At 37.8% G+C, this 14,140-nt stretch overlaps 1 protein-coding gene across 2 annotated transcripts in view; it reads left to right on the top strand.

Moving 5' to 3' along the window:
• Positions 1 to 12,320, top strand: part of ANO2 (anoctamin 2) — a 176,664-nt gene extending 164,344 nt beyond the window's left edge. For both annotated transcript variants that reach the window (XM_062615545.1, XM_062615546.1), the window contains exons 21-25: positions 796 to 948; positions 1,079 to 1,131; positions 2,993 to 3,174; positions 9,320 to 9,425; positions 10,997 to 12,320. In XM_062615545.1, coding sequence (XP_062471529.1) covers positions 796 to 948; positions 1,079 to 1,131; positions 2,993 to 3,174; positions 9,320 to 9,425; positions 10,997 to 11,278 — 776 coding nt within the window. In that variant the 3' untranslated portion in view covers positions 11,279 to 12,320. The remainder of the gene's footprint in view (positions 1 to 795; positions 949 to 1,078; positions 1,132 to 2,992; positions 3,175 to 9,319; positions 9,426 to 10,996) is intronic.
• Positions 12,321 to 14,140: the final 1,820 nt, after the last annotated feature.

Raw genomic sequence — 14,140 nt, 5'->3', positions numbered from 1 at the left:
GGTGCTGAACTGAACTCTGTAGTGAACTCAGTCTAGTACTGGGAACACTTTTTTAACCCTGTGGAAGAAGCCAGGCTTGTTAGTTATGTATCTGTTCCAGCAAGCATGGGGAACTCAGGTCTGTACTTCGTTGCGTACTACCTGTCTTTAGCACCAGTGCACCAATGTTTCTTTCTCCCAAGCTACTTTATCCACATTGAAAACTCAGAAATATATAAAAAAAGTGACAATATCATTTAAGCCCCTAGGACTTAAAGAGGAAGATTTCTAATTCTGGAGGGTATAACTCACATAAGGAGGGACAAAGATGCTATATGACACCAGAGGCTTATGCATACATGAAGATATCCCGTTACTGCTCTTGATAGATTGCCAAGTTTTCCAAAGGAAGCTGGGAAGAAACAGTGACAATTTGTATATTTTCTCCTCTTGCTTGCTTGTGTATCATTTTACTTACAGGCAAAAGGGTATGGAAGAACAGCACACTCTTAATCAGTTAATTCTGTATAAATACAGAATAATGCACTTCAAACTCTTTGTCCTTTATTAGAGTTATTATTTACTTTGTGATTGTGCTAGAGACTGGAAGCATTATTAGAAACATTCATAAAGCATAGTGACAAACCTTTCTCTCTTTCATAGTCTTGTTTTGTGATATTTATTACTGGGACCAAGTTGTGAAGTGATTTTCTGGGTTTTGTAACCCACAAAGCTCATCAGTGATTTGCTGTCAGCTGCATTTACCAGATCTCTTTAGAAGACATAAAAAAAAAACGTTGCACATTTCTCTTCCAGTTATCCAGTTTGGCTTTGTCACACTCTTTGTTGCCTCCTTTCCTCTGGCACCTCTCTTTGCTCTCCTGAACAACATCATAGAGGTCCGGCTTGATGCAAAAAAGTTTGTTACTGAACTGAGGAGACCAGACACAGTAAGAGAAAAAGATATAGGTAAGTAATAAAAAAAAAAACCAAACAAACAAACCCCACCAAAAACAAAACTGAAGATAACACAAAAAATTTCATAAGATAGAGCAAAAATGATAACAAATCCATTAATAAATTCTATTTTCACTTACAGGAATTTGGTATAACATTTTGAGTTGTATTGGAAAGCTTTCAGTTATCATTAATGTAAGTATTCCTCTACATCAGTTTCTAAAGATGATCTTGGGAGCTTATACTGTCCCCAGCATGATTTAAAAGTGAAGTCTCGACTGATATAAAAGACAATAAAATTTAAATTAGCTGGTTCATTCCTGTGGAAGTGTAAAATATGATTTAACTACCAACAAGATCACCATTCACTCATCTCATTCCTTCCTTTTGTTGCCTAGAACAGGAAGTCTAATTCATATAAGAATAACCAGTGAAGGGGATGTAACCAGGCAATAGTCCAGATAATTGACAAAGATCAACTTCTTTCATACCTATGCCTTTTGCTGCTACTTTGCTAGTGTAACTGTTGGTATGAATAAAAAGGATGTGAATATATCTTGTCCTAGATTCTAGGAACAGAAATTCCTTAAGCAGATAGCACTAGCATTTGTTCTGCTATATACAAGTATGGTTATATCCTTAAACATAATTTCTATCACAGAGTATTTCTGTAAAAGTAGCTTTTGTTTTTTCCTTTGAGTTGGGTTACACACTCCCCAGGATACAAAATCTTAATGGAAAAATATGTTCTTTCATAGAAGATGAATTATTTCATCAACATAACGCGTGTCTGGTATACCTATATACTGCATTTATTGTTCTACATGTATTCCTTAAGTAAAAACTTTCTGTATATGATTTAAGATAAAAAAGACTCCGCACCTAGGAGTTCAATTATAATGCTATCTACTGCATTTTGACTCATAGATCATAAACTCATAGAATTTCGTTTAGAAAAGACCTCTAAGAAAAATGAGTCCAAACACAAAATATCAAAGTTATCAAAGCACATTAGAAAAGCAGATGATTTTCACTATTGAAGGAGAAACTTGTACAGAAGTGATATGCAGTTTATTTAGTACAATAGCTTCCAGCACAACAGCACTCTGTAGTAGTATCATTACAACTGGGAGAACTATAATGCCTCCAGAGAAGCAGTGGTTTTGATTTGGGTGGAGCATTCTTCACTTATGGTTCAGCAATTTCCAAGATTTAAGGTAGGAAATGTGTGCGGCCCTGCACATATCCATAATTTTGCTGTCAGGCATGGATCTGAGGTTTCCAGCACTGATCTGTGCTGCAGCCTCTCGGTCTTATCCGAATATAGCTTGAAGATTTATGATCCTTGATTATTTTCTGTGTCAAACAAACTCTGAATATCTTTATTTCCTGGGGTTTCCATTAAAATATCAATTAGATGCTTTTTCTTGACAGAAATATAAATGTACACATACCCAATTTTAAAAAAATACTGAATGCCCACATCTGCTTCTCCATCTGAGTAAGACTAGTGCAGAGGAACTGTTTAGCAAAATGTAGTTTTAAATGAATCTAATGAATTCCTATTGATATGAGCTAGATACTCCAGTGTCTGGTTCACTTTACAGTTAAACCAGTTGTATACCTGCATGTCAGATGTGTGGTGCAGAGGAGGAAATGAAGGATGACTACCTTACACCCAACTGGTTTCTCTCAGATAATATTGTGTATCTACATCAAACAGTTAGTCCTGTTGTACTTTTTTAAAACTAGTGATAAACTTTCTAAAGGCTCCAGGGATGGAAACAGTTGGAGAAATGTACATTACATTAATTGCATTGCATACTTTATGCTCTAAGAAGTGCTGCACTTCCCTAGCTGCTACTTTTCCCTAGAGAGACAGAGCAGGTTACTGTGCAATTATATATGTTCTGTACCAGGTTTGGCTATTTATCTCACACTTCACTATTTTAAACTTAATTGAATGTGAAAATTAAAATCTGAATGAACTCAATCTGAAGCACATTAGACATAGATTCATGACACTGTTGTTTGTTTGTTTTTTTTTGTCTCTCAGGCTTTTGTAATTGCTGTCACATCCGATTTCATTCCACGCCTTATGTATCAATACGCATACAGTCAAAATGGAACCATGCATGGCTTCATCAATCACACGCTGTCATACTTCAATGTCAGTCATCTCAAGGCAGGAACACAGCCAGAAAACTCCCCATTTGCACAGGATGTTTTATTCTGCAGGTAAAGTACTTCTAATAAGAGTTTGCATAGTCAGAGGGTATTTTGTCAGACAAAACTTTTCCAAGTGGGAGCTGACAATATTTTTGGCTTTAAACAGGTTGTTTTAATAGTACAGCTTTTAGAAGGCTCTTAGAAGGGTTTTCCCAGTGCATTAAAAGGCAAAAAAAAAGAATTTAGGCAGATTTACTTGAATAAAAATATCCTTTCTTTATTAAAAGACAGAACTTTCATTAAAAACAATGAGTTTTTAAAGCAGACACACACTGATTAGAACCAGGCTTTCTTTTTCTTTGTTAAAATTTCAATATTTACTTTACAGGGTTTTCAATATGTTCTGCCCATCTTTAAAACCTGCAGCATTCCCCATCTGCATGTCTTCTATGTTAGAGTCATCTTTTTGGACTAGGGAAACAAGGCTTGACGTCCTTCAAAATATGGTCAAAATGTCTAGCCCAGTACAGGTACTTATGGAGTACTCCAAGTTTGCATGAGAAATAACTAACTAACATGGTTTCAGGGCTCTCAAAGTAACCTTACTTTTTAATAAAAATATGCAGGAATTCAAAGAGCTGTTTTCTCCTTTTCTTGCAATACTGACTAGTGAATATTCAGATACTGGCAGAAAATACTGCTAGTATTGTAGATATTGTAAATATCAAGTAGTGTTTTCTGGTTAGAACTTCAGAATTCTTTTTTCTTTCCTCCCATTCACTTGAATTAGTTGTCCTTGATAAAGCTGTATTTAAAATAAAGATAGATGTCTTCATTATAACTTCCAATAGTCCTACTTTTCTGCGTGTCTGATATTCAAATTTTCTTAAGAATTTGGATTTACAGAGTAGATAGAGACAGGTAAGGCAGCTGGAAGGTTAGGGTTACTATTAACTCATAAATATTAGTCTCTTCTACAAATGAGCAAGGACAGCTCTCAGTTTTAAGGCTTGTAACTAATGCTTCTTAGGATGCACATTTTTGTGCTACCAAAATCTTTGTCTTCAGGTTAAAGCTGGGGAGAGAAAATATTTCAAACCGATCAATCTTTTTTTATTGAAAAAATCCCTACATAATTCAAATAATTCTAAATATTTGCTGATTTTACCCTTCTAGAAGTAAATTAATTTAGAAAAAAAACAACTTAAAAGCAAAGAGAGAAATTAATTTTGTCATTATCCTTTTAACAGGTGCTGTAAATCACCCTTCAGAACAGCACACTTCTTTTCACTGATTATTTAAGGGATCACGTTCTAGCCAGCTTCCTGAAGTAGACAAAAACTTCCCTTGTTTCTGAATGACTGCACATTTCTAAATGTAGGCTACATACCTACCTCCCATGAAATCAGGTTTTTTTCCATTTTGATTTTATTAGGGAATAGGATGTTTTGCTCAAGTAACTTGAGAAGGGGTAGATGGAAGTTCAGGAGGCCTACAAATCAATAGCCATCTAAGATAATATATTAAATATTGTAAGGTAATAATTTTCAAGAAAGAAGTCCTAAAATAGGCATTATTCAGTGTAGCTTGCAAATGTTTATCTTTTGTTGCTGTGCAAGCACACTTTAATCATTCTTTGGATCCCACTGATTTTAAGCAGGGTATTTATCTCACCCAACTATAACCCACAAAAATTATTCATCTCAGTTCCTTCATTGCAAGAAGCAGAGTAAATGTAGAGAGAAATCTGGCCCCCTGCTCTTAATGAAGAAATAATGAAGAAATTTCTCTGCCCCCGCTGCTCTTAGGATTGCCTTTGGGATGTACCTACCTTTTCACCTTGAATACAAAGGAGGGTAGGTGCACACATAAGACTCCTAATTCTGAAGCAGGTAAAGAGAGAGCATATTGGCTGGGTCATCACGCTCAAAGAGTTGGGGTCAACTGCTCAATGTCCAAGTAGAGCCCAATAATGAGTGGTAGATATAGTAAACCACCTTAAAGCAGGGGCCTGTCCTCTTTCTCAAAATGTTATTCCCTCTGAGCTCTGCTATTTTCCATTTCAGTATGTTGCTAGAATTTATTTTTAGTGTAATATTAGATGTGAGAATATGCAGCATCTCTGTACTTTTTGATAGACTTATAAATCTGTGAAAAACTTTTCTCTTTTCAGTTCCTAGCAATTTTTAATTTGTATCCCCAAATCAGTGTTTTCCTTCAAGAATCTTGATCCATATAGTTCTCCTATATCACTGTGACAGCTCCTTTCACTTTGCTGCTTTTTACCTGGTCTCAGTCTCTGGCAACTATTTATGATGTATGAGTGCCAGTGTATTTGGAAATATGTTCAATCATAACAGTGATTAAATGCCCTCCTCAGACTAGCATGGATTCAAGAGAGCCAAAATAAAGAGAGAAGGGAATAATCTACACTAAATATAAAAGTGGTCCCTGCCTGATAATATCAAATCTATGCCACTGAGGGGAAAAAAAAAGAAAAAAATTGATTGCAAAGAAGGGGCATATCCTAAATATTTGACCAGGGAGTAGTCTGAATGAGAAATAACTGTGAGAGAATTTCTGTTCCATTATCCTGAAACAATTAGGAAAAGATGTCAGCATTCATATTCACTGTTTCTCATTATCAACTGCCTCATTTGAATCTTATCAAAATCTCAGTTTTGGCCAGAGCCAGCACTGTGATGAAATATGGGTTATCTAGCTTGTGCCCCAAGAGACAGGGAACAAACACTGTCCCTTAAGCTGGAAATAAAATCTGTTTTTCTGTTTCTGGCAAATATGTTGGGAACAAGCTGACCTCTTTTATTCTTAGATTTCTGTGACCTCTGGAGATAAATGTGGTTACAACAAGCCCGCATTTTGCTCCTTAAGGGCATTGAGAGAGATTAAGGTATCTTAAAAATAACCATAACAAGCCAGAAAAAACTCTCCCACCAAACATCCAGAAAACGTTCTTTGAATATTTTGGGCAGCATTTTCTAACAATGCCGTGAACTCTTTGACACTGCTTCCAAATAAACATTGCTGTAACACCATTCTGACGCATAGCATTAGTTGTTGTTTTTCAGAGAAAAAACATTTGTGTAGCTAAAGGCAAATTCAAAGCAAATCTTGCCAGGTTATGTGACATTTTTATTGGTTTAGTCCTTTTAATCTTTATAATCTGGTATGGTATTGGAATACATGAAAGCATACTGATCACACTGAAAAGAAGAAAGCAGCAAATACAGAATCATTAAAGGGACTTTTCCCTTAACACAAGTCTGCTCCAATATTCAGCAAATGTATAAAATGTCTTTGAATGAATTAATTTTCTTAATGCTCTGGGGTCTGTCCTCTTTCTTTTCTCAAAATTTTGTTCCCTGTGGGCTCTGCTATTCCCTCTCATCTGCTCTCACTGATCAGTTGTGGATACTAATGTTTTCCCCTGAGCAATTCTTATATACTCCTGCATTGCTGAAGCACTACTTCCTTCTGATTCAGTCATGTTTTCTTCAATTTCTTGTCAAAGACTGGCTAAAAAAGTATATCAAACAGATCAGCTTATTTGGACTAATTTGCATTTCTACCTACATATACATTTTGATCTTTTTCCTCCAGTGATTACCCATGTAATATACTTGGGAAATACACTAGCAGAATTCTCCTAGCTTTGGCTTCAGTTCAGTTTTTCTAAGTCTTGCATGGTCCTCTCCATCCATTCCCCATCATTTCTGTGCTTTCAGTATGCATTTTTCTTTTTTTCCCCTCAGAACTTTCCTGTGCTCAGTTCTTAAAGCACATTGACTACTTCACATTCTTTCCTTTTCATGTGGAAGTAGAGTTTGCTATTTTTGAAACACTGTAGTCTATGTAGCAGGGGTCATTTGGTGTTCCTGGCATACCTGCTGAATCAAATATTTAGAGCATGAAGATTTGAAGAGGTGAGGGAAAAGATGGTCTTTTTTTAAAAACATAAACTATATGTGGATTAGAAAAGCACGGATTATTGCGCTTTGAAGTCCCATGTGCCATAGAACGATTAAAAAGGGAGGTGGGGAGGAGGCCCAGTCACCTTGTCTATAGCTCTGAAAACATCTCACTTCACCATAAATCATTTGTTAATGTTCTGTTGAATGTAGATTTCAGCATCATAAACAGTGTGATTTCCATCTGAGCCAGGTGAAATTTCCATGGGTTCTGATGTCCTGAAACACTTACATAGTTTGTGAATCTCAGAGTACATTAAATGGAAACCCCACCACATTTTGTGACCCTTCCAGGTGAACCATTTTAAGACTGGGACTGATTTATAGTGCTAGGCAAAATCTACAACATACTCAGTGGTTTTCGTTGGCTTTGAAGTTCAAGAAGATTAAATCAAGGTAACTGACTCTGGCCCTTGCTGCAGCCTCTGTACACAGATCTGAGCATCACACGGGAGCCCACACTGTACAGAAAGGTACCAGAGAAGGAATGTCACAGTGCAGGCGCAGCACAGGACCAAACAGGAATCCCATGTAAGACAGGACAGAGAACTCAGCCACTGTGCATGCACCATTGAATAAAACAATCAAGGGTCTAATGCAGCAAAATAGTGCTTCCACGAATTAGTACAGCCACAAATTTGAAAGTGTTTTCTCCTCATCTCCATCACCTCTCTCCCCACCATGAGTTGTACATCGTGTCTTTTGTCTCCAGAAGGTGCAGCACAGAATTACATCCAGCATTTCAGACTGAATTTCTTGGCGGGGAAAGAGCAGGATGTAGGGGCTGTGTGATTGAAAATGTATAATTTAACATGCAAAACCATGCAGATAGAACCCGAAGGTAATTTTGGTAAGCACACCTGCAAACTGGAACTGACAGATTTTATATATGAACCTTCTCCATTATCCCCCAACGGAGGCTTTTCCACAGTCTAATGAATCTTACTGTCAGGACGGGTTTTGTGGTATTCAAAACAGATTTTTCCCTCTCTTAATTTCATCCCATTACTCCTAGTCAAACATTGTGAACAGCACTAAATTATCCCTTTCAGTCCTAAGGGTACAATTTGTGCATGGTTATCATGTCCAACTGCGGCTGTTGCTTACCAAAATGTGCTCTTCTTTAATCCTTCTTGGTGAGCCAGCCTCCTCAGCCCCTGGATTGTTTTGCTGAGCTGCCTTCAATTTGTTGCTACCTTTTTTTTTTCCTTTTTTTTTTTTTTTTTAAACTCTGAAATCCCCACAGCTGAATGCCTGAATGCAGCATTCCAGGTGTGGTTTTACCTGAGCTGTTCAGAGAAGGGCTAATACCCCCCAGCACCATTGTGCCTGTTGTTTACACATCCACAAGTCATACCGTCCTGCTGCAATATTTCAGACTTGTGCTAACTTGCTGGCTACTGTAAGCACCAGGCTATTTTCACTGCATTTTCTTTCAAACTCTATCCTTTCAAAGATCCTTCAATTGTTTTATTTTTAATTATTTTCCATTTCCCCAGATTATTCTCATTGTTTCCTGTCCGTATTTCTTATTGCTTTCCATGTTTCCTGCTATTTGCAAAACTTTCCAATTTAGGAGCATCTGTGACTTTTATTAGCCTGTTGTTTACTTCCAAATGATTGATGGTAATACTAAAATCACCAGTCTTTACACCAAAGCACTAAGGCTCTGTTTTACCCTGTCTAAGGCTAGACAGTTAATTTAGGAAGTGCCCTACCCATGGCTCCCTGTGTTGTTAACGCAATGACAAGAACCACCAAAGTGTGAGTCAGATTTTATGTGGGCTGAATTATAACCTATATTAATCAAGGTTTAGGTGAGACGAATGCAGGCTTGTCTCCTTTAGTGTGAAAATGCCTTGAACTATCACTGTGCGTTAATTTCAACGCTTTATTCCCTCTACACTGAGATCAATTTAACATTAAAAAAGAAAAAAAAAGAAAAGAGGGACACTTGTAAACCCAGGAAAATCTGGAAATTTCCAACATTAGAACAATGTTCTGATTTTGGTTACAACTGTGAAAACCAGACAAATCTTGCTAAATTCAGTGGAGATAGTCCAGCTCTAATTCGGGAGTTGTGTTTCATAATAAGGGATGAAGCAGGAGCATCTGGAGGATTTGATTCCTTAGGCTTTGTGACTGGAAAATCATGTTAACCAAAGCAATTAGTGCAGGAGGAGATCGGTGGAACTGTGTAATAACTGAGCTGTCTCCATCAACAGGTTCAAAGACTACAGAGAACCACCCTGGTCCCCAAATCAGTATGAGTTTTCTAAACAGTACTGGGCAGTTTTATCAGCTCGCTTGGCTTTTGTTATCCTATTTCAGGTAAGTTTGTTGAGTTGCTGCAATTTCAGTCACAGAAATATTATAACAAATGGTTTAAAATGCATGTGCCAAAGAAGCCCATGTCCAATAGAACTTTTCTATTCTCAAATACTCAGCCTCATGTGCTTGCATCCAGCTTTCTGAGGTGCCAGTGGGCTGCAGGTTCTGTCTTTGGAGCATTGCAGAATACTTCCTCAGCAGTTTTCTCTCCCTTCAAGGAAGGGAAGCTTTACAGCCTGTGTTAGGCCCTGACACTAACAGTGATACCTAAAATGCCCCAGGTTTTTGGATGCTTCAGTTAAGTAGACTTTATCAGCTACTGTTACTCTCAGGGACATCTTTGAACACATAAATGCTGTATAGGCTTGTTAAGTGCTGTACTTTACCTAAAGGAAGAAACAAACAGAAATAGTAAATCCTCCAAGATCTTTTGCTACTTTCTACAAGTAAATAAAATAAATTCTCCCCAGTGTGGAGATTTCATTGGCAAGGGATTTGCTATCATGCCTTCCGAATGGCAGAAGCTTTCTGCTTTCCTCCATGATCTGGGATCCCTCCATAGTCAAATTGTCCCTACCCCTCATACTGAAATCTTCCTGTCTTTTGTCCTCATCTGCCAAATATTCCTAAGTGTGACTGTGAGTCTTGCCTGGCTTTTATTGCCATCTTCTGCTTCTTTTTTCTGTCTTTGTTCTGTTCTGTAATTTTCCACCACTGGCTGCAAAACATTTTAAACCAACTGGTTATGCTGGGCTTCAAATAGCCTGCCTGTTGTTCTGCCAGAGGACATTCCCTGGCTAATTAGCTCCATTGTCTTAAATGGGGACAGAGGGTTCATGCTAGTAGCCTTGTCAGCAAATGTTCTCACACATTTTGAGGCATTACACAACACAGCAGTTTTCAAATCATTATGATGATACTATAAACCTCAAGGTATAATTTATCTATACAGTTCACAAACAAGGAGAACTTCTTGCCTAGTCTGCTTGCCTGCTTCTGTGCCTGAACATCACTTGTGATGACCTTGACACTTGAGGTTCAGGGTTGTGGCTTGCATGGTGCAGAGTGTAATAAAATCCTACTTGCCAGCAGACAGAAGGATTTGAAGGGAGAATGACCATGAAAGTTGTCTGCTGTCTGCTTGGACCATATTGGAAACACATGGGTACGATTATGTTGGAGAGTGCTTTCACTGATGTTGCCGTTATAGTAATGGACTCTGAACTCAGTCTCAATGAATTTGGTGTTGAGAACCTAGCACCTTTAGACACCTGTAAGGAATAAGGCTGTTTTAGCTACTTAGGCCATGAATCACTTGATGAATCCAACTCCTTTCCCGTCTCAAACCTAACAGAAGCATGTATTTAATTTGGCATCTCCAAAGAGGTGGTTCTGTTCACAAACATGAGCTGTTTCTTGAACTAAGGCCTTACTCAACTACTTAATATTGCATGCCATCAGCAAAATGTGTTTGATATTTGCCTCATAGCTGTAGAAAAAGTTTGGTTTTGATCTAGTGTGAGTATTTTTGATTTTTCATACTTGCTTCATGTCTGTTGCTGTGTTTGCAGAACTTGGTGATGTTCCTCAGTGTTCTGGTTGACTGGATGATTCCTGACATCCCCAAGGACATCAGTGAACAGATCAAAAAGGAGAAAAGTATGCTTGTTGACTTCTTTCTAAAGGAAGAACATGAAAAACTGAAGCTGATTGAAAGCTTTATTGCACGTGACAAGGAAAAAAACAAAAGTGGGGCCAAAGGTGGAAAGATCCGGGCTGCCAGCTTCAGCCAGTTTAACCGAAGTCCAAAAGGCAGCTTTGCCTCCTTTAGCTCACAGCACACAGAAGTGTGACTCCTTAGGGAAGGATTACATACTGTGCTTACCTCTGTAATACCTGCTTACTGTGTGACGTGATTCTGTACCTGGAGCAAGGGAGGGAGGCAGTCAGACAGAAAGCTAAAAGGAAGCTTCTTTTGCTTCCTTAGAAACTCCATATTCAAAGTTCTCTGTCACATTTTGCACACTATCTGAGCTGCAACATTTTCAGACTTTATCAGTGCAACATAAGGGCTATACTGTGGCTGTAGCTGGTCCTTGTGGTGATGCATGTGAGTTGAGTAGGCATGCAGGAACTCTCCTCACTCATGCAGTCTCCACAGTAGGACCACAACCATTGCTTTTCCTGCAGACACCCCATGGGCCACAGGGAATAGAAGGGACACTCCTGCTCTAGTATCTCTCTTTCAGCAGATCTGACCAATCATGGTGAAGTGCACACGACACATGTTCTCACGGCTTATAGCTGCCAGCAGATGGTTTGTATACATGTGAAGTCTCAAGTCTTTGTGCCTTCCTAACATATACTGCCACATGGTGCTGTCTCTGTAGGGCATGCAGGGCTGATGTTAAGGGCACAGAGCTGTGGGAACAGAAGCAATGAAAATCACTAAGCACTTTCATCTACAGATATATTGTGTTTCGCTTAGCAGGATCTCGAATGCTTGTGCTAATGAGCAGAGAGGCCACAACATATGCGTCAGAATGAAGTAAAGCTGCTAGAACCAGGGAAGCTCACTGTTATTCATTGCCCTGAACAAAAAAAAAACCAAACCCCTGGATGTTTGATTCTCCTCTCACTTTGACTGGGAATTCAGCCAGTATCAAGAGGAATCATGCCACTAAACCAATACCACTGTGAAGCTGACAAGTGAGAGTGGAATCAAGACCTGTAAATCATGTGGCATTTTCATGTACATTGTGCATAAAGTAACAAAAGTTGCTGCAGTTGTGCATTTACTGTAAAGTAAAATATTTTGCAGAACTACATCTCATTGAAAGATAAGCATATTCACTATCCAAGCTTTCGTCTACAAGCATTTAATGAATAACTTTGTTCTGTTATGAATGAAAATAACACTTTCTTTAAAAAAATCTGGTTTTTTTTACGCAGATTCTGTCTCTAGCTCAACTTGAAATTGAATCTGGATAAAAGATTTTGTTCTCATTTCGTCTTCCCAACAATGTGTTCAAAACTATCAAAACCCACAAAACAAAGAGCAGGCATTATATACAACATGATTGCACTTTAACATTATGATGGTGATTTATATATTTCTAAAGCCTATCAATTTCATTTTTCTCTTAGACGGAAAGAATTTTTTTTCTATGAGAACTTTTGATAATTTAATGAGAGGTGTGAAAATAATTTTGGTGGGTTTTTTTTTCTCATTCACTGGCTAAGTCAAAGAAAATGAAAATGGGAGAACTGTTTCAGGGTGGGCTGAAATTAAAAGTTTCATTTTTAACATTTCCTTTAAGGTTATTTATCCCTTGTATATAGTAGATAAAATTTGAAATTATAACCTTAACTTGAATAAGATTGCAAATTTTTAACTTTGTTGGGAAAAAAAAAGTCTGACCTCTCAAAATGTTTTCTTCTCTTTCTCCTGTCAAAATTAATTTGCTGAATTTTAAATTAATTCAGGGAGAGTTCTTCCACCTTCTGAAGCTGTTTGGTTTTTTTTTTAATTAATAACAATTTGCTAGGCATATTGCCCAATTTTCAGTTTGTTTATATACACTTAACACTACAAATACAGCTTGTAAATGTGCAAAAATATGTAGTATTACAATGCTTCTCCTTTTTTTTAGATATACATTATCTAAAACAACCTATTTGAAGAGCTCCTGACACAATGTACTGAGTATAAACTATTTGCTGTGTATATATTTAATGTTCCTAATTGACTGAGACAGTGAAATTGTAGGAAAACAGTCTTCTTGAACATAATTTAAACTTTTTCTTAGTATAAATACCTTACAGTCACCCGTGGTCATGCGAACTACACACTTGTCAGGCCCTTAAGTCGTGTTGCTACATCATGGGGATGCTCAGATGATGGGATCTGCATGGACGAAATATAGCTCTTAAAATTTGGACTGGTTCCCTCTGGAGTCACCAGAGAGAGAAAGATACCACCAGCCAGGTACTGAACACATCTCACCCCTGCTGTCTGACGTGGACAGATGGATCACCTCAGAGGATGCCCATCTCCTCTTCTCTGTAACAGGAGCCCAAACGTACGCCTTTCACATTATGCACTTGGGCTACAGTTTGCAGAAGACCAGCACCTAACATTCCAAGTCAAAGTGCTTAAGATGTTTAGATCTCTGAAAGAATTAGTGGCTGCTAGATTCCCAATTGATAATGCTAGTTTTGTTTAGTTTTAATTTTGTTAGGTGCTTGACTTAATATTTTTGTTAAGAATTTGGCTGCCACCTGGTAATCTGTAACAGGGCTGAAACATAAACCTTGGTGTCCCCCCTCTAATATTAACATTTAAATGAGGGTACTGTGTCTCCTCAAAAACAAATCGTTTCATTTTACTTTCAAAAGTCCAACAAGCCCTTTTGGGAATTCATGGTCTCATATATTAAGGTAGTCAACATTAATGACATCTATTCCCTCATTTATACTAGAGGGTATTCTGCTGGTGGATTGGAGGATTTGGAACTGCCTATGTTTGTTTTTTGCAACTCTGGTTGGTTGAAATACAATCAATTTTCTTCACTCCAAAAATGCCTCTGAGGGCAATAAGTGTTATGTATCCAAGCAGTAGAAATATCTATCTTGCCAGGCCTTTGGATTGTCATAATGGCCCTTTTCTCTATCAAGCTATATGGGAGTGCATGCAGGAATGGGTTCAGAAAGAG

The sequence above is a fragment of the Pezoporus occidentalis genome, unplaced genomic scaffold (assembly GCF_034315485.1).
Source record: "Pezoporus occidentalis ecotype Australia unplaced genomic scaffold, CSIRO_AGI_Poc_V1 ctg182, whole genome shotgun sequence".
Lineage (NCBI taxonomy): Eukaryota > Metazoa > Chordata > Aves > Psittaciformes > Psittacidae > Pezoporus > Pezoporus occidentalis.
The sequence above is the reverse complement of the archived record's forward strand: the minus strand, read 5'-3'. Positions and strand labels throughout refer to the sequence as shown.